The sequence below is a fragment of the Phodopus roborovskii genome, unplaced genomic scaffold, assembly GCF_943737965.1.
Source record: "Phodopus roborovskii unplaced genomic scaffold, PHOROB, whole genome shotgun sequence".
In the NCBI taxonomy this organism is placed as follows: domain Eukaryota; kingdom Metazoa; phylum Chordata; class Mammalia; order Rodentia; family Cricetidae; genus Phodopus; species Phodopus roborovskii.
Genome location: NW_026126433.1, coordinates 32724599 through 32748321, shown reverse-complemented (window position 1 = coordinate 32748321; position 23723 = coordinate 32724599). Strand labels below are relative to the sequence as shown.

General features: G+C 40.3%; 1 protein-coding gene across 1 annotated transcript in view; it reads right to left on the bottom strand.

Annotated features, from left to right (window-relative positions):
* Slc9c2 (solute carrier family 9 member C2 (putative)) overlaps positions 1 to 23723 on the bottom strand; it is a 54381-nt gene that overhangs the window by 19680 nt on the left and 10978 nt on the right. Inside the window, exons 5-17 of the mRNA XM_051186089.1 lie at positions 23180 to 23296; positions 21877 to 22038; positions 19816 to 19915; positions 17976 to 18119; positions 14154 to 14322; positions 12181 to 12262; positions 11121 to 11284; positions 9178 to 9297; positions 7996 to 8093; positions 6963 to 7082; positions 4336 to 4534; positions 2999 to 3187; positions 267 to 416 (exon numbers count right to left, since the gene is read on the bottom strand). Coding sequence (XP_051042046.1) covers positions 267 to 416; positions 2999 to 3187; positions 4336 to 4534; positions 6963 to 7082; positions 7996 to 8093; positions 9178 to 9297; positions 11121 to 11284; positions 12181 to 12262; positions 14154 to 14322; positions 17976 to 18119; positions 19816 to 19915; positions 21877 to 22038; positions 23180 to 23296 — 1814 coding nt within the window. The remainder of the gene's footprint in view (positions 1 to 266; positions 417 to 2998; positions 3188 to 4335; positions 4535 to 6962; positions 7083 to 7995; positions 8094 to 9177; positions 9298 to 11120; positions 11285 to 12180; positions 12263 to 14153; positions 14323 to 17975; positions 18120 to 19815; positions 19916 to 21876; positions 22039 to 23179; positions 23297 to 23723) is intronic.

Genomic DNA, 23723 nt, shown 5'->3' with positions numbered 1-23723 from the left:
GTTTTGTTCAAGAAAGGGTCTCTCATAACACGCCCAAGTACATACACACACACAATCATACACTCACATACATGCATGCCCCCCATACACACACATAAAAAGTTCAAACTGTTCTCTAAAGCACCTTGTATAACAAATATTTGAACCTGTTCAACTACTGAAATCTCTCTGTTGGTCACTCACGTGACACGCTGATCTTAAAGACATGAATATATCTAAGTAAAGTAATTCCCATCCACCCCACCACCCCACTGCCAGTTTCTTACCTGATAGATTGATTCGCGACCGGAAATCTGCCTTACCAAAAGTTTGGCATCTTCCTGACTTTTGACATAGCCTTTTGTAATACTGTACATCAAGCTGAGGCTCTTTTTTATCTGGACATCTGCCATTTTTATTAGTATTGGTATTATAATCTAGAGCAATGGGGCGGAGGAAAAAATCATACATTTAGTTAAGTGTTTCCTCTTTCATGAGGATCTAGTTTAACAATGGCTATGTGCATGTAAGCAGGGGTGAGTGCGGGTACAGACTATAAAACCAGGATGGAGGCCACAGGCGGGAATTAAAGGCATTGAGTAAGGCAGGAAAGGCAACAGAGCACATGGAACAGGAAGGTGGAAAAGAGACTGGGGCCATGGGGTGGGAGAGGAGGGGGGAGAATTAGGAAAATATAATTTTACGTGAAAAAAATCTCATGTTAATCTGAGATATCATCATATTGTGTGTTAATCTAATTTTTTTAACTAAAGGAAAAATTATGAGGAAAGCACCACTCTCTCCAGCAGAGATTCTCAAAGTGTCATGTGTAGGCCAGCAACAACATGTCCAGGAACTTTCTAGAAATGCAGAGTTTAGTCCTGTCCAGAAGCACAATGTCAGACAATTTGATGTTTGGTCCAGCAGGACCTGTTTCCAAAAGGCCTCTGTCTGTGCCCACACACAGTTGGGTTTGTGACCACTCCCTAAAGTCAAAGATTTATGAATAATTGACTGTAGCCTTAGGTGTGGTCCCTATCCTTCAGTTTCTCTACTCTTCTCTACTCTTCCATTTCAGAAAACGAAAGTGGTGGCTGGGTAACAGCTTCGAAGAATGAAGTCTCCCTGCACTACGCAGGCCCCCTTCTGTCTTGTTCTGCATTTCTCTACTGTTACGCTGAGGCCTGCTGGTGAAGGCACTCAGAGATTGAGATCTCTTATACCAGCTACCCAGTCCCACCTCTGTGACCTTCAGCAAGCTACCTGTGAGTCTGAGGACTCCATTTCTTCCTGAACAAAATGAAGGTAATATGTAAGGCCTGGAAATCCAATGAAGCCACAGCTCCAAAGCCAACTATCAATCACACAGCAAGGGGCTCCCCACAGAGACCATGCTGGGCCAGAGCACAGGGGTATTTGATGAGAGACTCAATATCAAGAGAGGATAAAGTAACCAGAAAACAGTATCACAGTGCAGGAATTAAAACAACAGAATAAGATATTTATTAGCTGCCATTTTGATTATGAATTTGGGGGTAGAGGGATCTTCCTCTGTGACACACTGATGACCCCTGAACTGACCACTGACTCCTAGGGCATCTAAAATAAAGATCTCCAATGTTCTCCCAGCATTCATTGAGACAGATATGTTTCATTTCAAAGTCACATTGGGCTGAGTCTAATTTTTAGAGCACCTAACTTTATGTAGTAATTACACCTACCTCGGAAGAGTTTAACTGGATAAGTTAAAGTACTATCCCCAGTTCCTGGCAAAAAGTAAGTGCTTAATTTAAAAACTCAACTATATAATAATATTAAATCCACTTCACTATGATTATGTGCAGGCAATACAAGACAGAAGGGCTAACTGATTGAGAATTGCAGGGCACTCTCTCAATAGAGTTGTCTGTTTAACAATCTCCTCTAAATTGAAACATTCCATTCTAGGGAAAAACTTAAGACTCAAGAAGTAAACCACTCACAAGTATCAGAAAGTTCCTGAAACTTACAAGGCTCACAAGGCCTTTTCCCAATATTATATAACGAGGAGGACTGCTGGAGAAAGGAAACTGACATGTCAACTCTGAGTCACTCCTCTAAGTAACCCCTCTCCCATACTCATGTTAAGTAAACCCAATAAACTCATAGGTTTGCAATGATGGACTTGAAATGCCTACTTTGGCCTGTCATTGACTCCCCTTCTGAAATACATGTATTTTTCACATCTATTCCCTAAAAGTCACACAAAATCTTGGCTAACACACAAAAAAAAATGTATCTTTAAAACTTTATTACATCTTTACAACTTTGCATGGAGTACTACTTCTAAAGTAATTATCTTGTCCAGGGTGGTGGTGGCACATGTGTTTAATCCCAGCACTTGGGAAACAGAGGCAAGGAAATTCTGAGTTCAAGGCCAGCCTGGTCTACAGAGTGAGTTCCAGAACAGCCAGGGCTACACAAAGAAAACCTGTGCCAAACAACTAAAACTATCTTGCATCTATGTGCACAAGACATCTACATAAAAACCGATTGTCTAGAGAAAATTCCCCCATGCTATGTCTTAGCCTCACTACTCATCTTGATTTCCAGTTGTTTGTATTACATGAGTTCTTAGCTCACGTCTCAACTCCTAAAGCAAATGCCATAGAATCACAATTAGTCCTTTAAGTGGGTTTTGCATATGCAACTCTGCATAACAATTCTCATGAACACTAAATTTGTAGCACTAATAAATGGAAGGAAATTAAAAACTAGGAGGATGGAGAAGGACCAAAAGAAGGGGGTATAAAGCTGAGGGTGTAGAGCTCAGGTCTCTGCTTTTTTCTGGTGTGACTGAAAAAACCTCTGTGAAGGCAAGGTATAAGCAATGACAGAAGGAAAGTAAGAGAGCAAACCTATTCGAAGAACATTCTGGAAAAAACAGCTCCTTTTTCTCCTTTATCTCATATGAGCAAAGCTCATTAAATCCCTTAGTAAACCATGCAGCAAACCAGTATTTTAGCACAGGAAGCCTTACCTTAAAGATAGGTAGAAACCTAATTATTCTTAAATATCCTATTACCACTGTAAACTGAATGAGAAGCAAACTGTCTGGTCTCAGCTTGACAAAGTACATGCACAATATATCAACGATTCCCATAACTATGATGAAAAAATCCAAAGTATTCCAATTCTGAAGAAAGTATTTCCTTTTTAAAATTAGTATCTGTTTAAAAAATAGGCAGAATATATGTTACCCCATGATAACTACATGTTAACATCAAAATTACAAGTTAACTAGAAATGAATTGTATCCTAGATGTTATTTTTTTTATTTTATGTGTATGTTTATATACGCCACCTGTGTACAGGAGCCCGTGGAGTTCAGAAGAGAGTATCTCATGCCCTGGATCTGGAGTTACAGTTATGGGTTGCCGTGGAATAATCCTTCTGTACACGGTGAAGTTGTGTTGCTCTCATTTTTAATTTTTTTTAAAAAAACTGATTACTGATAGCTAGACAGGATGTTTGGGACAGAGAGAATGCTAGGGAGAAGGGCACAGTCAGAGGACATGCCATGATTTGCAGAGTTAGCAAGATGGGAAGTATGTACATGAGGTAAGCAAGCCTCAGGGCACCACATAGATGTATAGAAATGGGTCAATTTAAATTATAAGAGCTAGCCAAAACCAAGCATAAGCTATCAGCCAAGCATTTCTAATTAATATTATGTCTCTGTGTGGTTATTTGGGAGCCAGCCGATGAGACAGAGCTGTCTGACAGTATAGAAAAACCTCTGCCTACACCATACAGAGTGGCTTCTGGGAACTGAACTCAGATTCTCTGCAAGAGTAGTCCCCTTTCTTAAGCACTGAGCCATCTCTCCAGCCCTATGAGTTGTATTTTAAAAGTGTAATTTTAAGCTACTTGTCTGGAATTTCCCTAAATCATTAATTTCCCACATCAAAATGTTTAACATGACTCAAAATATAGAATCCATAACGGAGCTACAATACCAAAATAATAATTTTAAAATCAGCAAAAAAAAAAACTATTAATGATGAAGCATAATAAAACTGTCACCAAGCCACCTGTCCAGGTATGTGGCTCTCAAGCCACTTCATTTGTATTTATGTATTCATTCCCTGAATTATTTCAGGAAGAACCTGACGGAAGCATTTATGGAGAAATATCAGTTTTCTACCTAGCTGATCATCAAGGCTGGCACTAAGGCTGTGAACATCCCAGGATCCATCAGCTGTAATAACAAGTAACTTCTGGTATCAAATTATTTTGATAATAAGGTAGCCAAAAATGGATTCAAAATATATGAATTATTCTTTTCTGTGCAACATATTTCTATTTTCCACTTACCTTCAGTGCTGATTCTAATGTATATAAAAACATAAAATAGTAGTTTATGGATATCAGTGCAGATATATTTAACTCTCTTGCAGTTGGCCATATATGTATTATCATAGGGAAAATATACATCACTGTTACAATATATGTTGCATAATCAAATTCTTCTGAAATTATAACTCGGTAGACAAAAATCAGAAATTTATTATTCCTGAAAAAAATAAGAACAAATAAAATGTCAGGTCATTTAAAGTATAGTAAGTAAGCTGTGAAGTCCAACATCTGTCTAAACAAATCAAACTAGAAATAATATGAACTATATAACTAAAAGTAACAGAGTAACAGGAATGGTGGCACCAGCACTCAGGAGGCAGAGGCAGGCTAGTCACTATGTTTGAGGTCAGTCTGGTCTACAGAGTGAGTTACAGGACAGCCATGGTTATACAAAGAAACCCTGTCTCCAAAAAACAAAGTACTACTACTATTAATAATAATAACTAGCCACTTTACATAGTGATTATAAGAGAGGAAGACAAAAGGATGACTCTGTTACTGTATATAATAAATCAAAAGCAAGAAACAATAAACATAGTGGAAAATGTGTTGTTCATCAGCATTGTTTTTTAAACAGAAATTTTTTTTTTTAAATTTTACATGTTGATCCCAGTTCCCTCTCCCTCCCTCTCTCATTCCCTTTCTCCTTCCCTCTCTCCCTCCCTCTCTTCCTCCCTCTTCCCCTCTCTTCCCCCCTCACATGCACCCTGGCCACCCTCCCCTCCCATCCCCCCACCCCAAGTCCACCTGTAGGGCAATGTCATGCAGGTGGGGTCATGTAGATCTGACAGGTCATTTGAAGTAGGGACTAGGGCTTCTCTCCTGTCTCTAGGTTAAGGGAGTATCCTTCCATGGGGGATGCGTCCGCAAGGTCCTTTTGTGCATCAGGAATACATCCTGGCTCCACTGTCTGAGGTCCCTTAGACTGCTCAGTCCTTCTAACTGAGACCCATATTCAGGGGGTCTGAGTCAATCCCATGCTGGATTCCCAGCTATCAGTCTGAGGGCCCGTTAGCTCCTCTTTAAACAGGAAAATTTTTAAACAGGAAACATATTCAACAATCACCAGAGTAAAGAATAAAAAACCAATAACTACAATTCTAAATCCTTATTACTGAGGACAACACACACTCTGGATACGGAACACAGAAAATGAAGCTGAAACAGGGCTGGAAGCTCCTATCACATACATTCATAGTGATAGAAGGTGCTATATAGGCTGTCAATATAGAAAAGTTGTCAACAGTCACATGTGCTTTAGACCTTGAGGGTTTCCATGCTGAACTACCTGTCAAGATGTGCCCACTGGTTCAATATTGGCAAGGATGTTCCGAGAGAAACAAGCACATCTTGATTAGATTTGAGGTCCACTCCCCTGGAAGGAATAGATGCCTGCCACTATAGATCTGGCCAAAAGCCCACTGCTAGGGAGCTGACAGTCCTTACTGTGGACCTGAAGCTGATGCTTTGTCAAATGGACAAGTAGTTAGTTAAACTACCTTCCGTGTGTGTGTGTGTGTGTGTGTGTGTGTGTGTGTGTGTGTGTGTGTGTGTGTACCTATAGACTCACACAGCTCTCAGCCTCCACCAGAGGGGCATCTTTTACAGTGGGTTGCTGTCCAAGTGGGACTCATGACTGGTCAAAACAATGAGATTAAGGCATTGCTGAGTGCTTGACCTCAAATGGAACATTTATGTGGCCTCCTCTGAGGCCCAGGGAACATCTTGGAAGAGAGGTGCAAGGATTGTGAGAACCAAAGAATGGAGAAGAATATGATGGGGAGCTGTCTTCTGGATAAAACATGGCTGTTGTACTCATAAACACACAGCAGCTGTGACTGTGGAGGTGGGGTGTGCAGAGGGAGGGAAGGAGATGGGCAGGCAGACACTCATCTCTCAGTGCTTCCTGGTCTGCCCAGGTCTGAGCTAGCAGTGTTACCCTGCCTCTGCCATGATGGCCTATTGCCCTCAAACTGTGAGCCAAAATTAGTCTTCCTTGACTTGCTTCATGTCCAGTATCCCATCACAGCAATGAGAAATGAAATGAATGCTCTGAATGTATAACAGGATGCTAGATTTACTTTTTTTTAAATGTTCTCTTTAAATGTATTCAATGAAAGAAAGCAAAAATATTCTTGCTATGTTCCTGTTTGACAGGAAAAAATTATATAACTCTATCCATGCCAAACAAAATACGTATTTTATAGTATTTTGGAAATATATAGGTGATAGGCATTCTTAAGGTAGTGTTGATTTTTCCTTAATATTAGACATTGATACAACTATCTCATTCTACAAAGTTGCACTGAGCTAGAAGCAGCCCACTGTAGCTATGGTTCACCCTTGTTCAGTCCTCTACCATGATGAACAGTGCAAGAGACCACGTACATGAGCTAGCCCTAAAATGCCACCTAAAATGTCAATGAAGTTGCTGAAACATAATGGAAGAGGCAAACTGTTCAGTCACTACTTAACCTGTGAAAATCTGCCACAGAATTACTTCAAATAGGGGGGGGGTCTTACTCTGAAAATGTTGAAAAGGTGATATTCTGAGTATGACACTCTCAAAGGTTCATAATACTTACCCAGGTACAGTGAAAAGTATCCTTTCTTTGTGATATTCCAAGTAAGTTAACATGGTTTTAAACTTTATAAGCCAACTTCTAGCTCTCACATAAGTTGAAACATCAGAAATACTCATGAATCTAAGAAAAAATATACATATGTGTTGTTAAAAAATAGTATCTCGGGACAGGAAAAGAGAGGAAGATACACTAGACATTAATTTAATGTGGGCCTACTGAATATGCTTTCCCAGGCCTCAGCTCCTGCACATACTAGTCTGTCTACCACAGTCATGTTTCAGTAACATTTTCAGCCCGAGACTTCGGTGCCCCTGTTCCTAGAACCGTTTCTGACCCAGGACAGAATTCAAGTTTCTCTAGACCAGCCCCTTAGGGGTTCTGGAATTAAGCTTCCTTTTGTCTCCTGTTACCTGACCCTAAAGGAAACTGAATGTCCTAGCTTTCCCAAATGTAATCCCCAGGCCAGTGACAGGTCACCCACAGAGATGACCAAAGTGCTGAAATATTGATGGCCACCAAGCTGGTATCTCTATTGCTGTTTTACAGCTTTGTCTCCAATCATCCATTCACTAATGTTTGCTGGGATGGTGACCAGATATCAATACATCTCTAAGACACTGAGCTGTTGCCATCATGACATAAACACAAAATAATTATAAGACCAATTAAAGCTTTGTAGTTTCTCATTCATGGATTCCCTTGTCTCTTATTTAACTGGATCGCCTCCAAAGTTAATGAAATTCATGAGGGTTAGAGTCAGGATGAAGAGGGGCATTCAGGGGGGTCAGGGCATGGGAGGGAGGGAGGGAAAGGGAACTGGGATCGATACATAAAATAAGAAAAAAAATAAAATTTAATGACATTCAAAGTCATTAAATAAGGGGTAAGAATATAGACAGAGAGGATAGTTTACCTAGCATGCTCAGCCCAGCATGAAAAAAGAAAAGGAGAGAGAGAGAAACAAAAGGATGGAAGGAGGGTGGAGGGAAGGAAAAGGAGAGGGAGAGAGAAGAAAAAAATGTGTCTCACTTACTTTCCATGGATGGGGCAGTAGCTTTTGGTTGCGCCAATTAATATTCGGGCTGCCTCTACTCCAAGGATTCCATCATTACATTGCTTTTCAAAGCTACTCTAAAAACAGTTTTTATATTTTAATATTCTATACTTATAAATATTTATATTTAAATAAAACTTACAAAGGATCAAAGCGTACATGGAACGGCTGAGAACTGTGGCTCACACCTGTGCTGCCCAACCAGCCTAGTCAAATCAGTGGGCTTCAGATTCAGTAAGATACACTGTCTCCAAAAATAAGAGCAATTGAGAAAGACACTCTATCAACTTCTGGCCCTTACAATTGTAAGGGGAGTTTCCATCCTCCAGCAGCTCTCAAATAAACACACCGGGGCTTATATTAGTTATAAATGCTCAACCCATAGCTCAGGCTTGTTATTATCTGCACTCTACTGATGGGAGATGTCATTCTGTAAATATGTTTCTCTTATTGGTAATGAATAAAGCACCGTTGGCAAATAGGAAGGCAAGATAGGCTGGGCAAGGAGACAAAGAGGATTCTAGGAGATGGAGTAAGAGATTCAAGATGTAGCGATTAAGAGAGCAGAGGTCCAGACCCTCTCTCCAGTAAGATAAGACCATGTAGAAACACTTAGATCAATAGAAATGGGTTAATATTTAAGAAAGAGCTAGCCAATAAGAAACGCTAGTAACAGGCCAACCTCTTTATATCTAATACATTGTCTCTGTGTGTTATATGGGGGCTGACTGGGCTCTGGGACCAGGCTGGTGAGCAAGCTGCTCATAACACTCTACCATGCGTCTTGGTGTCTTTTCTCAGTGTGGCATGCTCATCTCACTTCTCCCTGTGTCTGCTGGCGACTCTTCTTACTCCACCCCTCTTCATCCCATCCTTCTCAGTCTAGTTGTCCTGCCTATACTTCCTGCCTGGCTACTGGCCAATCAGCTTTTTATTAACCAATGAAAGTACTACAGATTTGCAGTATACAGAAAGGTTATTCCACAGCATACATACATGTACACACACACACCAAATAAATAATTTCCATAACTCAAGCACTAATTTTGACAGTCAGTAGACTATATCAGAAGACAAAAAGGTTTTCTAATCACCCCCAAACCATAAGGATTAAAAGCACGTAAGACAAAAAAAAATTAGTATTGTTTGAATAATACCAACCATTTGTATTATAGCTACATGCAATCTGGCCTCTTCTATTAAAACTTCATCTGTTGGGGACTCTTCTTTTGGACCATGGTGAATATGGGAAACCTGAACAGTGTGAGTCTGTTTTAAAATCTAAAGAGACAAAGTTAGAAATAAGTAAAACTGGTTAAATCAGGGTAAACACTGTACTTGATAAAGGTTTCAGTATCACACTCAGAATTGCTGCAATGATGAGCTATGTGTAACTTGGATAATGCTTTGCTATACGTGAATTAGTTAAGGTTTCTATTGCTGTGAAGAGACACTATGACCACAGCAACTCTTATAAAGAAAAGCATTTAGTTAGTGCTGGCTCACAGTTTTAGAGGGTTAGTCCATTATCATCATGGCAGGACACGGCAGCATGCAGGCAGGCATAGTGCTGGAGGAGCTGAGAGTTCTTCCTCATATAGGCAACAGGAAATGAACTGAGACAATGGGTGTGGCTTGAACTGCATGAGATCTCAAAGCCTGACTCCATAGTGACTTCCTCCAACAAAGTTATACCTCTTAATAGTGCCATTTCCTTTGGGGGGACATTTTCTTGCAAACCACCATGGTATGTGACCACTTTTTCCTATTGCCATGAAGGAAATATTCCTTTGGGAGATTTAGAAGCCAATTTATCCTTCAAACCTATCTATACTTCATTATTCTCTACATTAGCCTGTGTTTGCTGCTTTTTATAATGCACAGGGAGAGATCTCTCAAGATCTCAAGCTGTTAGAAGCATTATCTTGGCAGAGGTCATTGCTTGAAATTCAACCAGCCATTTTGAACAAATGTCCATTCTTCTTGTATCTGACAGAAAGACCAATCACAAAGACTTTCTTTAGGGACAGAATTCAAAGAAGAAGCTTCACCAGGACATCAAAGTTAATATATTTTCCCTTCTGTTTTCCAGTATTTGGTTAGTAGAATTGGGTTTGTGTGTATGAGCATGTACACAGATGTTGGTTTGTGTATGTGTGTCTACATGTATGTACATGTGTGTGGAGAACAGAGGTCAACCTCAGAATAGCCCTTTGTTGTTTTCAAGTTTATGTTTACTTTTCAAAAGGATTTTCACTAATTAAATTTATTCTTTGACAATCTTAGACATTCATCTTTTGAGACAGTCTATCATTGGAAGCAGGAACTCACAGATTAAGCTAGGGTGGCTGTCCTACGAACTCCAGTGATCTCAAGCAGACACCATCACACCCCAGACTTTTCTGTGTATGTGCTAAGAATCAAACTGAGGTCACAATACTTGTATGACAAGCACTCTATCAACTGAGCTATCTCTCCAACCCCAGAATTGTGTTTTGCTTTGTTTGTTTGTCTGTTTGGGTTTTTTGTTTATTTATTTTTTGTTTGTTTTGTTTTTATAATAAATTTTATTTAAATTACAAGCAATCTTATTTTACATATCAGTCCCAGTTCCCTCTCCTAAGCCCCCCATCAACCCTCCCATTCCACCCATCATCCACTCCCCAGGGAGGGTGAGGCCTTCCAAGAGGAATCATCAAAATCTATCAATCAAGTCATTTGGGGCAGGGCCTAGGCCCTCCCCCATGTATCTAGACTAAGAAGTCCATGCACTAGGGATGCATCCTGGTTCCACTGCCAGAGGCACAGTCCTCCTAGCTGACACCCATGTTCAGGGGGCCTGGTTTGGTCCTATGTTGGTTCCTCAGCTGTCAGGCTGAGGTCCATGAGTTCCCACTTGCTCAAGTCAGCTGTTTCTGTGGGTTTTCCCAGCATGGTCTTGACCCCTTTGCTCATCACTCCTCCCTCTCTACAACTGGATTCCAGGAGTTCGGCATAGTGCTTAGCTGTGGATCTCTGCTTCCAGAATCATGTTTTTAATAAAGTCAAGAAAGACAGGAAAACCCAGGGAGGGAAATTAACACTAACATTGTCTATCAACTCACAGGATTGTATTCAATACTTGCTTTTTCTTCTACTACATTCCAGTTAACATTTGTCAAAATTTTTTCTGTCTTAAATAAAGTTATTGAATTCCGTATAATATGCTGTATGTGTTGAATGGCATTTCGAACAGCCATTTGTCTTGGGAGAGAGAGAGCACACAAACCTGTGATTTTAAAAAATTAAGGCATTAGCACAATTACCACCCCAGATTTTACCCCTCCCTTAACCCCACTGCTGTCAGTGATTTTACTTTAGATTTCACAACAAGATTTGTTTACTTGTTACTTCCCTATTCTCGTGTGCCTGTATTATGAATAGTTTCGAGTTCCTCTTTGATGATACTCAATATTCCCACTTGGAATTTTATTGTATCTCCATATATTTTTGTCTTTGAATTCAAATTCCTTTTAGAGATAGACAGCTATAGCAGAACTTGAAAAGTATTTCCCAATGTCCATCTCTCCTTCATCCTTTTGCCAATAGAATCCCTGACTTTTGACTAAAAACATTGCCAGCCAGGAAAATATTAAAATTTCCAGGTTCTATAAACCATGTGTCTCATGTAATTAAGCTCTAACCTATGCAATGTGCATGGAAATGATACATTTATCCCTAGAGAAAAGCTGCTTATCCTCCAGTCCCCACATCCCAACATATTCTTCCTGGTTGGTTAGACTGTGGACACCAACAGTTTCCCTCAAGTTAGCCAGACTGTGGTCATGAATGCTTTCTCCCCTGCAAGCACAAAGGCAACCTATGGAATAGAGAATCAGTAAGAGAAAGGGAACTTGGGTCTCTGGAAAACCTGGTATGGCAGAATCATCCTATTAGTCAACACATACTGATAGAAGGGAAAAAACCTGTCCTTTTCAAGACTCTACTCATTTGGTTTCTATTAAATTATATGAACCAATATCACAATTATTGAATTATCTATATACAATACATTAATGAAAATAAGTCATTTCTAAGCCAATAAGAAATGTCTACATAACCTTCCATTAATACTGTGTTTGCATTTTCTCTCCAATAAACCTCCCAATAATACACAGTCTTTACCTAATGTCTTGGCTGATCGAAGCATCATATGTGAATTTATTCCTGTTGTCAATAATGACAGTACTTGTATATAGAATATAAACTAAAAACAAAACATACAGATGTTAGAGCCAAAATATCTAATACTCTTTCCAGGGGTGAACAATGCTCATTTAACCACCTACAAAACTTCTAATTCAACCCATATTTTTAAATTATGTCTCTAATAAGTTAAATCAAAAGGGTTGTTTTGTGGACATTGTTTGGTTGTAGTACACTGGGGCAGAAATTAATTTTCAATTTAAATGAGAAATAATGGCTAATCATGTATATTCTGGGATAAAGACACTGAAAGAGAGACTCCCTTGTGCTTTGAGCCAGTTAACCCCTACAAGCCCCATGCCCTTCACTAAAAAATGAAGTTAATAACATTATCTCCTCCAAAACATTTCCCAAAACTGATGAAAGCCATGGGAGGTACTTGTCAAATATTCTGTCTGCTAGGCCTCTGCCATGAGATCATGACCATAGGTTTGGCGTGCAATACAGGGGATTCTTAATATCATGCACACTTAGGAAACACTGTAAAATAATACCCAAACTTTAGTTAGACACGCCTCAGGTTGAATTTAGGCCAATCCATTGTATAAGAGAGAATCTCAGAGGTTAAGCTGTTGTTCTTTTCCTTTGGGACATACAAAAACCTTAACGTCTTTGTGAAACCACAGACTTTCTTCAGCTCCAGATTAATTCCCAGACCAAACCCTAACACAGATCTAAGTCTGTGGAAAGACCAGGAAGGAATACATTTCTCTATCAAGAGAAGTGATTCTTCCAGTGGCAACAAAGAGAAAAATCCCAGGCCAGCAATCAGCCATCAGGAGCTCCAGATATGCACTGCCAGACTCCTCAGCAAATGAGAAGGTGGCTGCCATGGTTTGCTCCTTCCAGGAAAAGATTTGAAGTGCATTTCATGGGGGAAGTTGTGGGAAATTGGTCCTGGAGATTTCTAGAAACTTCCCTACCTCCTTCAGTACTCCCATATATACTAAGGTGCAGGGACTAGGGTTGTGTTAACATATTTGTTTAGCATGTGCAAGGCCCAAGGTTTGCTCCCCAGCACTGTGGAAACAAAAGATGAAGTCCCTCACACTGCCAGCATGGTTCTGGGGTGTCTACTACAGCACTCCACCTCCGAACTGCTGGAATGACCAGCTAGTCCAAGACTTTGATAAAGACAGGAGAGGAGACCAAGTTTTGTCACTACAGGTCACAAAGTGTTCAGCCAGACTTGTTTTGTTTTGTTGTTTTGAGACAGAATCTCTCTACAAAGCTATGGCTGTCTTGGAACTTTCTATGTAAACCTTGCTGGCTTTGAATTCACAGAGATCTGCCTACTTCTACCTCCCAAGTGCTGGGACTGAAGGCCACCATGCCTGGCTTCAGCCAAACATTTTTAAATGAGTCTGAAGACTAAAGAATATGATTAATGCAACAATTAACAAACTCCTTCGCCCTTTGGTATACATCACCAGAATCTCAGATTTTGTTCTAGCAGCTGAGTGGATTTGAATGTCCTAGATGAGGGTATTTTGTTATCACACTTTCTGATATCTTTGGGGAAAACAGTATATGTGTGCTCAGTAACACTAAGCATTTATTAGGTGTCAGCTATTTTTACTAAGCATCCTTTCACCCCTCAATTAGGAGCTGAGGCTCATTGAAGCTAAGGAATATCCCCCAAAGGCAGTCAGTATTGAAAATCAAGCCCACAAATAATCCTATTAATAATCACTATGTGAACAATGGCCCCTTTCACATGACCAACATAAACATTTTTTCTGACAATGTCCTTTTATACTGAAAAGAATGCTTTAAAAAAAAAAAAAAACAAAAACACCTAATTCAAAGTTTTAAGATGAGGTATTGTATATTACAAAATAAATAATAATGAGTGAATAAAAATAATTGTAACAGATGGTTATTTTCCCTACCATATGTGGTGCCTCTATTTTACTTTCAGAAAAATTATAAATATCAGGAGCCAAGAGTAAGCTAAAAACGCCTCTAATTCCAGACCACGCAATGACCACTCCCCATCGCCAATCATACTCATAACTTGAATGCATCAAAATAGGGCTGACTAAAATAACAGTAAGCAACCTGTGGGCAGGAAAACAGCATACATAAATACAACGTATGTTATGCAGTGATGTTATTCATGGTTAAAATCACGTACTCAGCACTAAACTTCATTTAAAAGTTTCCAGGAATGAGAAAACAGCAGAGGTTATCAATAAGTCACTGGAACTAATCTGAAGTTTGGGCACACTATAATATGTGTAGAATGGGAGATTTTGCACATATAAGGATTGCACGTATAAGGATTTATCTTGGCAAGTTCATATATTCTGTGACAAACCATAAAATGACTGAAAAATTGGAATTTGGAGAAGCGCTGATCAGACCCTCAAAAAAATACTATAAACACATTTACAAACTTAACAAAATTTGTCTTTACCTCCTACAAGAATCATACACTAGGCCTAGGGAGGTAGTGCAGTGGTGAAAATATGTGACAAATAAGTATGGGGACTGGAAGTTCAGATCCCTAGAACACACATGAATTTTGGTGGATGTTGTGGTCCACCTGCAATTCCAGCCTCAGGAAACAGAGGCAGGAGATTCCCGGAGTGAATTGTGACAAGAGCTATACCAATGAGCCCTGGGCTTGACTGAGAAACTCTACCTCAGTGAGTAAGGTAGAAGGGCAGTCAAAGAGGAGTCTCAACAATCAACCTCAGGCCTCCTCCACACACATGTATGCACATCTCACAATATACACCCATATACATATAAAACATTTATACATATATAGACAATACACACACACACACCATGCATGCACACACAAAAATGGGCAGAAACGAATCCTATACTTCAATGTGTTTTAAGGTCACTTTTCAATGGGCTCTTCTGACAAAACTCAAAATCTAACTTTCTTTTCATTGTTTTATTATGTATGTGGATGTTTTGCCTGTGTGTATGTCTGTGTGTCAACTGTATTTCTAGTGACCCCCAGAGGCCAGAAGAAGACATTAGATCCCCTGGAACTGGAGTTACAGTCTGTTGTGAATTGCCTAGTAGGTGCTAGGAAATACTCCAGGTCCTCTGGAAGAGCATCCAGTGCTCTTTGTCTATAGGCCATCTTCAGCCCCTCAGAATCTACCTTTAGAGGATCTGTACCAAGAGAATGTGTATACTGTGCTTCAGGTGATTTGGGACAAATGAGTCTCCAGTAAAAGTAAAATCAGACATGTTTTAGCCTCAGCAAAAATGTTGTGTTGTATAGACTAGTTACATGTCTTCTCAGCTAAGCAAAACACAAACCGATGTAGATCATTTCCATCACTTAGCAAAACAGAGTCGACAATTAACCTTTACACTTTGCACTTAACCCAGGCAAACTCTTCTGCCCACATCTAGGGCTTCTGCAAAGTTGTTCATAATCTTTTGGGCTCTATTACATAATTTTTTCCAAAAACTATTATCTCTTAGGGTTACTATTGCTGTAATAAGGCATCATGACCAAAAAACAAGTTGGGGAGGAAAGGGTTTATCTGACTTAAACTTCAGCATTGCTTGTATTAAGTTGACACACAAAACCAGTTAGTACAATGATGCAACTCAAAGTATTAGACAAACAAAAATAAGCCAAACCTAGAAGCAGTAGACAGTAAGAAAAAAATAAGAAAAATTAGGACAGAGATTGATGAAATGTAGCTCCTGCTGATGGCAAGACAGTGGACGGAAAGTCTGGCAGTCTCTTGGTGGCATAGAACTAACTGGAGGAAGCTGGATAGAGCAGAGTATTGACTAAAGCCACAGTCTAGAAAACAGTCTTCAAAAACACCATCAGTTTCTGGTATCAGAACCGACTAGAGAAGATCACTGCACTTGGCATTAACACTATGATTGGCCAACCACTCTCATTCACTCCCAAGAACCAGCCATTTATATAAGGGAGCTATACTCTCCCCAACCTTTGGGTTGAAAAGAACAGTATCAGAGTGATTGACTCTGTGTGTGTGTGTGTGTGTGTGTGTGTGTGTGTGTGTCTGTGTGTCTGTGTGTCTGTGTGTCTGAGTGACCTCCTAATAATCCTGATCTGACCTTCACTTACATGATTGTATAGAACATAAAGTTTTAGAAATAAAGATTTATTTTGAGGTTATTATGTAATTCCTAAGTTATTACAAGCATACAGGGGGAAATGGTTTCATATTGTACATGCCAGTGTCCAAGTCAGAAACTTCCCTGTGTGTCCAATGGCTACTGTAAAGAATTCAAAGTAGTTCCAGGGTCCCAAAGGTGACAAGTATGGGAGAGTGATTTGGGCCCAGAAATAAACTTGCACCTACAAATTAAGGCAGAAAGTAAAGGCTAACTTGCAGATAAAAGTTGCTAAGAGGGCTACTAATTTAACAGTCACGTGTATACAGTGAGTGTGCATCAGATGAAGCACAAACTAGACAGAGAACAGAAGTGGTGTGTTAGATTACATGATGATGATTCCTGAGCTGTATGGCATCTCTCTAAAGTCATAATACTGGATTCAAAATAGCATCTTATAAAGCAAGGTCCCTTGGCCACTGCCCTATACTGAACTCACACTGTCATGAACCCTTATGGGAGACAGCTATCAGGGGCAGGCAATGGCACTCGAGTAGGGTGCTCATAGAGTCAATCTTTAATCCCAGCTCTGCCCTTACAAGTTGGGTGAGACACCCTATAAACTGATGCAAAAGCACCTCTCTTGCAGAGTTGTGTTCCTATCAATGGCTTAGTCCACGGGCAAGTGCTTAACCAATGACTTCACCATGGGTACTGACTGATTACCACACATGATGAGAACTTCAGCAAGAATGGGGTGTACCTTTCATCTAGTCCTGTGTGCTCTAACTTTAACCTCAAGTCAGAAGGATCTGACAATACATAGAACTGTTTTATGGATCTCACCTCCACTCAGTCAATAGAATCAGTCAAGACAGGCCTAGGACTTTGTGTTTCTATCACTCAGGGGTGATGAGAGTCCTTTCCAAGAGCAACCTGAAAAAAAAACCCACTCACCCAGGGTTGCACAGCATGCCATTGCCAAGGCCGAGACAACAATGCATGTTTCCTGCGTGCATAATATTTTTTTCTCTAGATTCTACTGCTTCAAATTCTAACTCTGGGCATAAGAATCTAACCTTGGGGCTTGGGGGCATTAAGGATGGCTCAGTTGTGCCTGGGGCACAAGAGTGAGAACTTGAGTTGAGTTCAATCCCCAGTGTTCAGGAGGCAGAGACAGGAATGTCCCTGGGACCTACCAGTAGGTCAGTCTAGCTGAAGCAGAGAGCTCTAGATTCAGGTAAAGAAAGACTTTGTCTCAAAAACTACAGTAACGGGGCAGTGGAAGGTCTCAATAGATGAAGACACTTGCTGCCAACTGTGAAAACCTGAGTTTGATCCCTAGGGCCTACATGGTGGAATGGACTACTGTGATTTGTCCTCTGACATCAAAATATGTGAATATATATGTGTTCATGCAAACACGTATAAATAAACATGTATTTTTTAAATTATTTTCAATAAGATCGAGAAAGATGTAAAGTAAGACATCAGCTTCAGGCTTCCACATGTGTGCACACACATGCACACATACAAGCACACACACACACACACACACGCATATACATCTGAATGCATGAGTGCACATATACTCAAAAAATAATTTAAGCACAACAAAGGAAACTTTAAAATATAATCATTACCTTGCAAAGTTCACTGTTACAAATAGGGTGACAGTGAAAACTAGGGAGTGAAATCTGAAATATTTGATTTCTCCACAGCCAACAACAATGCCAAAGAAACCATATATTAAATGTTCATATGCAGATGAACACATTATTAAGAACCTAGGATAGATAAAAAAGAAATGACATTTTAATCAATGCACTTTTAAAATATATTCTTTTTCACATAAAAGTATCTATGTTATGCCTGACACTGCTATCTCAGTGGAAGCTGTGGCCTCCATCCTAGATACAGTCAACATGAAAAAGTATTTTGTCACTAAGACACTCAGGTCATTATATCATACCAAACTCATGGGGTGCCTCTCACAACACAACAGTAAGAACAAAGCAGAGAAATAAAGCCCTCCCCAAGCTGGTGATCTACCAATTTCTTTGGGGTTAGCCAGTAGTTTATCTGGCACTGGAGCTGCCATTTGCAAGTCCAGAGTGAGAATGGTTACAAAGAAGCACCTGGGTACAACCAGGTGACAGCTGAGGATGACATAATGCCTCTTCACCACTTGCATATTCTCCTCCCCTTACTTTGGAAAGCCTCTGTCTGCTTTCCAGTCAGCTGAATTCCTGCACATCTGGGAAACCTGGTTCTTGCCCTGCGTTCTCCATCTGATGCCCTCTGGTTAACCTCTTCTGAGTCTCTGCAGTGCTGATTGCCTGTACCACATGTTAAGCAAAGGAGAGAGATAGGTTGCTCTCAGATTGCTTCTGAAAAACCTGTGATGCCCTGTATGCTGGCTTGCATGAGTCAGGACCAGATCTGTCATCTACAGGCAATCTCAAATCCTGCCTCCTCCTGATTCCCTCTTTCAACTGTTCTGCCCTAAAGCTAGTCCCCTCATGAGGGCGCTCCAGATCTAGAGTAGGGAAGAAGCCTTGGGAAACCCCATTTTAGTTGCAGATACAGCATGTTATCTGATATAATTAGGACACAGTGCGACTCTCCAAGTGATTACTATCTCCTGATTCAAGCCACTCAGAGTTCCCATGCAAGAAAGTAGAATGGAGGACTGAAACCCCCAATGCTCAGTTCTCAGCTGTCATAGAACAACAGATCACAAACACTTCAAAGTAACAAGAAAGTATATATAGGCACCAATTTTGTTTCATTCTGCCAAAAAAGAAAAAAAAATACCATCGTCTATCACTGGTATTATTTTTACAAGATAATTCAAACACCAAAAGAAAAAAGAAAAATTGGAAGGACATTATTTTAAAACAACTTTTACACTGAACAAATTTTCATGGGGGAAAAAAATCAAGGCTAGGGTATATTGTCCACATGTGTTTTCATTTGAGATGAGAAGTTCTTTGGTGGATTGAGACTTGGTGGCTGGATTCTGAACAAGTCTACAATCTAGCATTTTTTCTTAGAGAAGGGCTAATGTATTGGTCAGAGAAGACACTGATCCACATCCCATCCTAAAGGGGAGGTCAGGTAAAAGTTTTGCTGGTGATGTACCTCATTGTGACTCCTTCCTTCCTTCCTTCCTTCTTGCCTTCCTTCCTTAGTTTCTGACTTTCTTCTCACATGAGGATGCTGTCTCCCAAGTATGATGTGAAGGAAAAGAAAACCCACAATTCAAAGTATAACTCTATCACAGAGACATAGAGCTCTGAACTGCTGATTCTTGACTCAGAATAAGAACAACAATAATGCTGATCATTGTTGGCACATTAAGACTTTACAGATGGGAAAACATATATAAATGGAATTGTATTAGCCTCCTCCTTGAAGACAAAACTGCTTAAGCACCAAAATCCTATGAGATATACTGAATACACACAGCAGGAAACTCACTTAGTAATTATGAATTCCATCCTCGGTTTAAAGCTTAATGAATCTAAATTCAGGCCTACTGTGATCAAAGCAACAATGCCGGACATTCCGAAATATTCCACTGGGGAGAGAGAGAGAAAAAAAATGTGTTAAAAATTAAATACAAATCTGCACACTGGTGTGCACTGAGTAAAGAATCATAGAAAAGCTGAAAGTAGTATTTCTTATTTAGAATGTCACACCTGGCATTGGTGGCACACGCCTTTAATCCCAGCACTCAAAGGCAGAGGCAGGAGGATCTCTGTGAAGTCGAGGCCAGCCTGGTCTAGAGTCCAGGACAGTATCTAAAGCAATACAGAGAAACCCTACCTCAGAAAAAAGAAAAAAAGAAAGGAAAGAAGGAAGGAAGGAAGGAAGTCCCTTCAAGGGATTAACCTAATACTGTAGATCAGAAATAGCAAGGTTTCTTCTGTAATGGGCCATATAATAAATAATTAGCCTTTATGAGCCATAGGGGACCTGTCACCGCTACTTCCCTTAGCTATTTTTCTGTAAAAGAAGCCAGAGATAGCATGCAAACAAGCAAATAACTAGCCAACAAAACACTGTGGGCTTTCAACTTCTTATGATCTTCATTTCCACGTGTTGTTGTTGTTGTTTACTCTGCTCTTTTTACAAAGCTATTTTTAGCTAAGAGCAGATTTGACCCAGTTTGCCAACCCTACATCACCACCAAGACTAGGGTTAGTGGGGAAAGTAGTTAGGTAATCTCAGCTCAGCTCAGCTTCCTAGAGCTTTTGCTTCCCTCTCCACCCCACCACCACCACGCCCCCATCCCCGACTAAAGCGTAATTCACTGGGCTCTAAATATTGAAACCTAGTCTACAAGGTCACCGATTGATGAAATCTATCTTTGAATCTTCTTACTCAAAAACTCTTTGTGAAGGAATATTGGTTTATTCAATCATCATGTATTAAATTACTGTCAGGCATTTGACAAACTCTAAATTGGGCTGAAAAGAGGCAAAACAAAGAGCAAGAGCTGGCTATGAGCCCCACTCATGGTCCAGAGGCTCACAATCTTAGTAGGGAGAGGGAAAGATGGAATGGAATCTTCTTTGAAGATAAGGCATCCATCCACAAAACTGTGACAGAAGAAAAAAGAAACAACGTTTAAAGAAAGAAACCCTTTCCGGGCGGTCACGCTTTTAATCTCAGCACTCTCGAGACCAGCCTGCTCTACAGAGCTAATTCCAGGACAGCCTCCAAAGCCACAGAGGAAACCCTGTCTTGAAAAACCAAAAACAAACGAAAGAAAGAAAGAAAAAGAAAAAAGATATGAGCCCTCTGAGAATGTTTTTTTTTCCCAGTTTGTCTGGCTCAGGGCAGTGAACAACCACTAGGAGGAGATATATCAATAGAGAAAACAGTGCTTTTCCATAACTGGACGGGTAAAGAACTCTTGAGATCTGAGATCTTAGTCGGCTGAAGTTGCTCCACTGGGCGAGATGAGAGCAAAAGCAGTTTGTCGTAGTTACCATGGCTCATGGGAACTGTAACACTTCAAGTCCCAATTTTACAGGACTGAACTAACTGAAGGCCCTGCAGTTGCCCCGCCCCAGCTTCTCCTGTTCGGAAACGCCCAGACATCTCCCTCTCCTTTCCTGCCTTCTGGACTGAAGAAAAGGTCGGCATGTCAACAGACTGCTCGGCTTACTAAGTGAGCTGGGAAAGACCTCAGCAGCTTCTCTGCCAGCTTTCCCATTTTACAGGTGAGCTACTCAAGAGGTAGAACAGAAAGGAACTCCATGTTCTCGTAGGGGCCGGCAGAGAACAGAGTGCCAAGGGGTAGGAGAGTACCCGGAGGTAGGAGTGCAAAGAGGAAGGTGCAAGGAGTTGACAATGACGAGGATACTAGGAGAGAACTGGAGATGATGGAGAGGTCTTGTGACAAAACAGAAGGGAGGCCGCAAAGAGGCGGAAGTTGTTGTGAAGAAGCATCTGGAGTGAGGAACAGGGCAGAACCAAGATTCATCACCCGCTTTCCCGGAGGACAGCAAGCCATGCATTCGTCTGCCTTACCGAGGTAGAAAGTCATGTACACCAGGGAGAAGCAGAGAACAACGTTAGTCAGCGTGTTACTAAAAAGGTCGGTCAGTATAATCCGAATGATTCTTGTACACCAGTATCCACATATTGTGCTTCCGAAGATATCAAAGCTGAGCCCAATGATTACATGTAACTCTAAAAATAAAAGAGAGAAGGTAAGAAAGAAAACCTTGAGTTTAACGGGGGGAGGGGGGGAGATAGGGCTTGTTTGTTTTTCACTGAAGGCACTTGGGTTTGTTCTTCAGGCTTATGAACAGGGTGCCTGTTCTTCAGCAGAGAGAGTAACAGGCAAAAGTCCGAAAACGAGGCTCTCTACAACTTAACACCGATTTCTCCAGGGATATAAACAAACTCCCACCTACACTCCTGTCAACAACCCCCTGAAACCTCGGGTCACACACAAAAAAAGACATTAAATAGAGGAGCTAGTTGAAAAGAGGATTAATGGGAGTGATATGAGAGACTAACAAGGGTGAATATAATTGAAATTTATCATGTACATACATGAAACTGTGATAATTAAACCCATTTTGTACATAATTGGTAGATGCTAATAAAGCATGTCTGAATGTCTGCCCAAATTACCATGGCTCCTTTCCCACCAGCATTTCTCTCTGCTTTCAGAGCTTCCCACCCTCCCTTTGCAGCTATCACAAATACATTACAGGAGGACACTTTCCCCTTTGTGCTATGATCTGATTTTCCCCTTTCTTCTCTAGCTACTAGTAAGTATGCCTAGAAATCTGTCAAGGGAACACATTCCACATCCCAGTGAGCATTAGCCACACAAGTCCAGCTATTGTCGCTCTAGGCTTGTTCTATCAACACTAGATGAATACTCTGCTTTTTTCATCATCAAATCTATGACAAGTCAACTCTTAACATCCACTTGCTGAGAAACCTAATGATCCTAGCTCAAGAGATAGCCTAAGCCAGATGATGTAATGGTATATGTGCATGTATGCTATGGGGGAGGAAATGAAGGGTCTTATTACTATTATTTTAACTATTTCTCTTTTGAAATTATAAAATAATATCATTTCCCCTTCCCTTTTTCCCCTCCAGATCTCCCATTTACACCTGTTTGCATTTCACTAATCATAAAATGTACACTTTGTATTTTAGTGATCAATAAAATGCAAAGATAGTAATTGTTATCTAACATCATTTTAATTGGTCCAAGAGCAATGTATAAAGAAAGATACAAAGACGAATGCACTTTCATTTCAGTAAGAATGATTTTAAAAAATATACAGGCAAAACACAATGATCTTACCCCTGAACATGGAAACATTAGTTGTATGGCCCCGAAAGATTCCAAAGAAAATGCATGTGAAACTACAAATGATCAGTGACTCTCCTCTGATAATATCAGTGTACATCTTAGAAATGCCTGGGAATGGAAACAAAGTATAGTTTGAGGTGGTGTTCTTGCATAGAAAACAGAGACAAGCTAGAACAGGTTAGAAAAAGAAAAAAAACAGCACGAAGGCAATCATGACTGGCGTGAATCTGTGAAACAATCACAGACAACACTTTTTAAGTTTTGTACTAAGCCTTCTGACTTTTTCAGATGTGAAGGAATGTAACAGGAGCACCCCCTGTATTGCCCTGTCCTAGTTTTCTTTTGTTGCTGTGGGGGGGAAAAAAAAGCAACTTACAAGACAAAGGGTTTATTTTAGTTCACAGTACTAAGTTATATCATGACAGGGAAGTCAAGACTTCGGGAATTTAGAGCATCCAGTCACATCACACAAGCTATGGAAATGGATGCATGCATACTAACTTGTACTCAGGCACCTCTCTGTACTTATACAGTC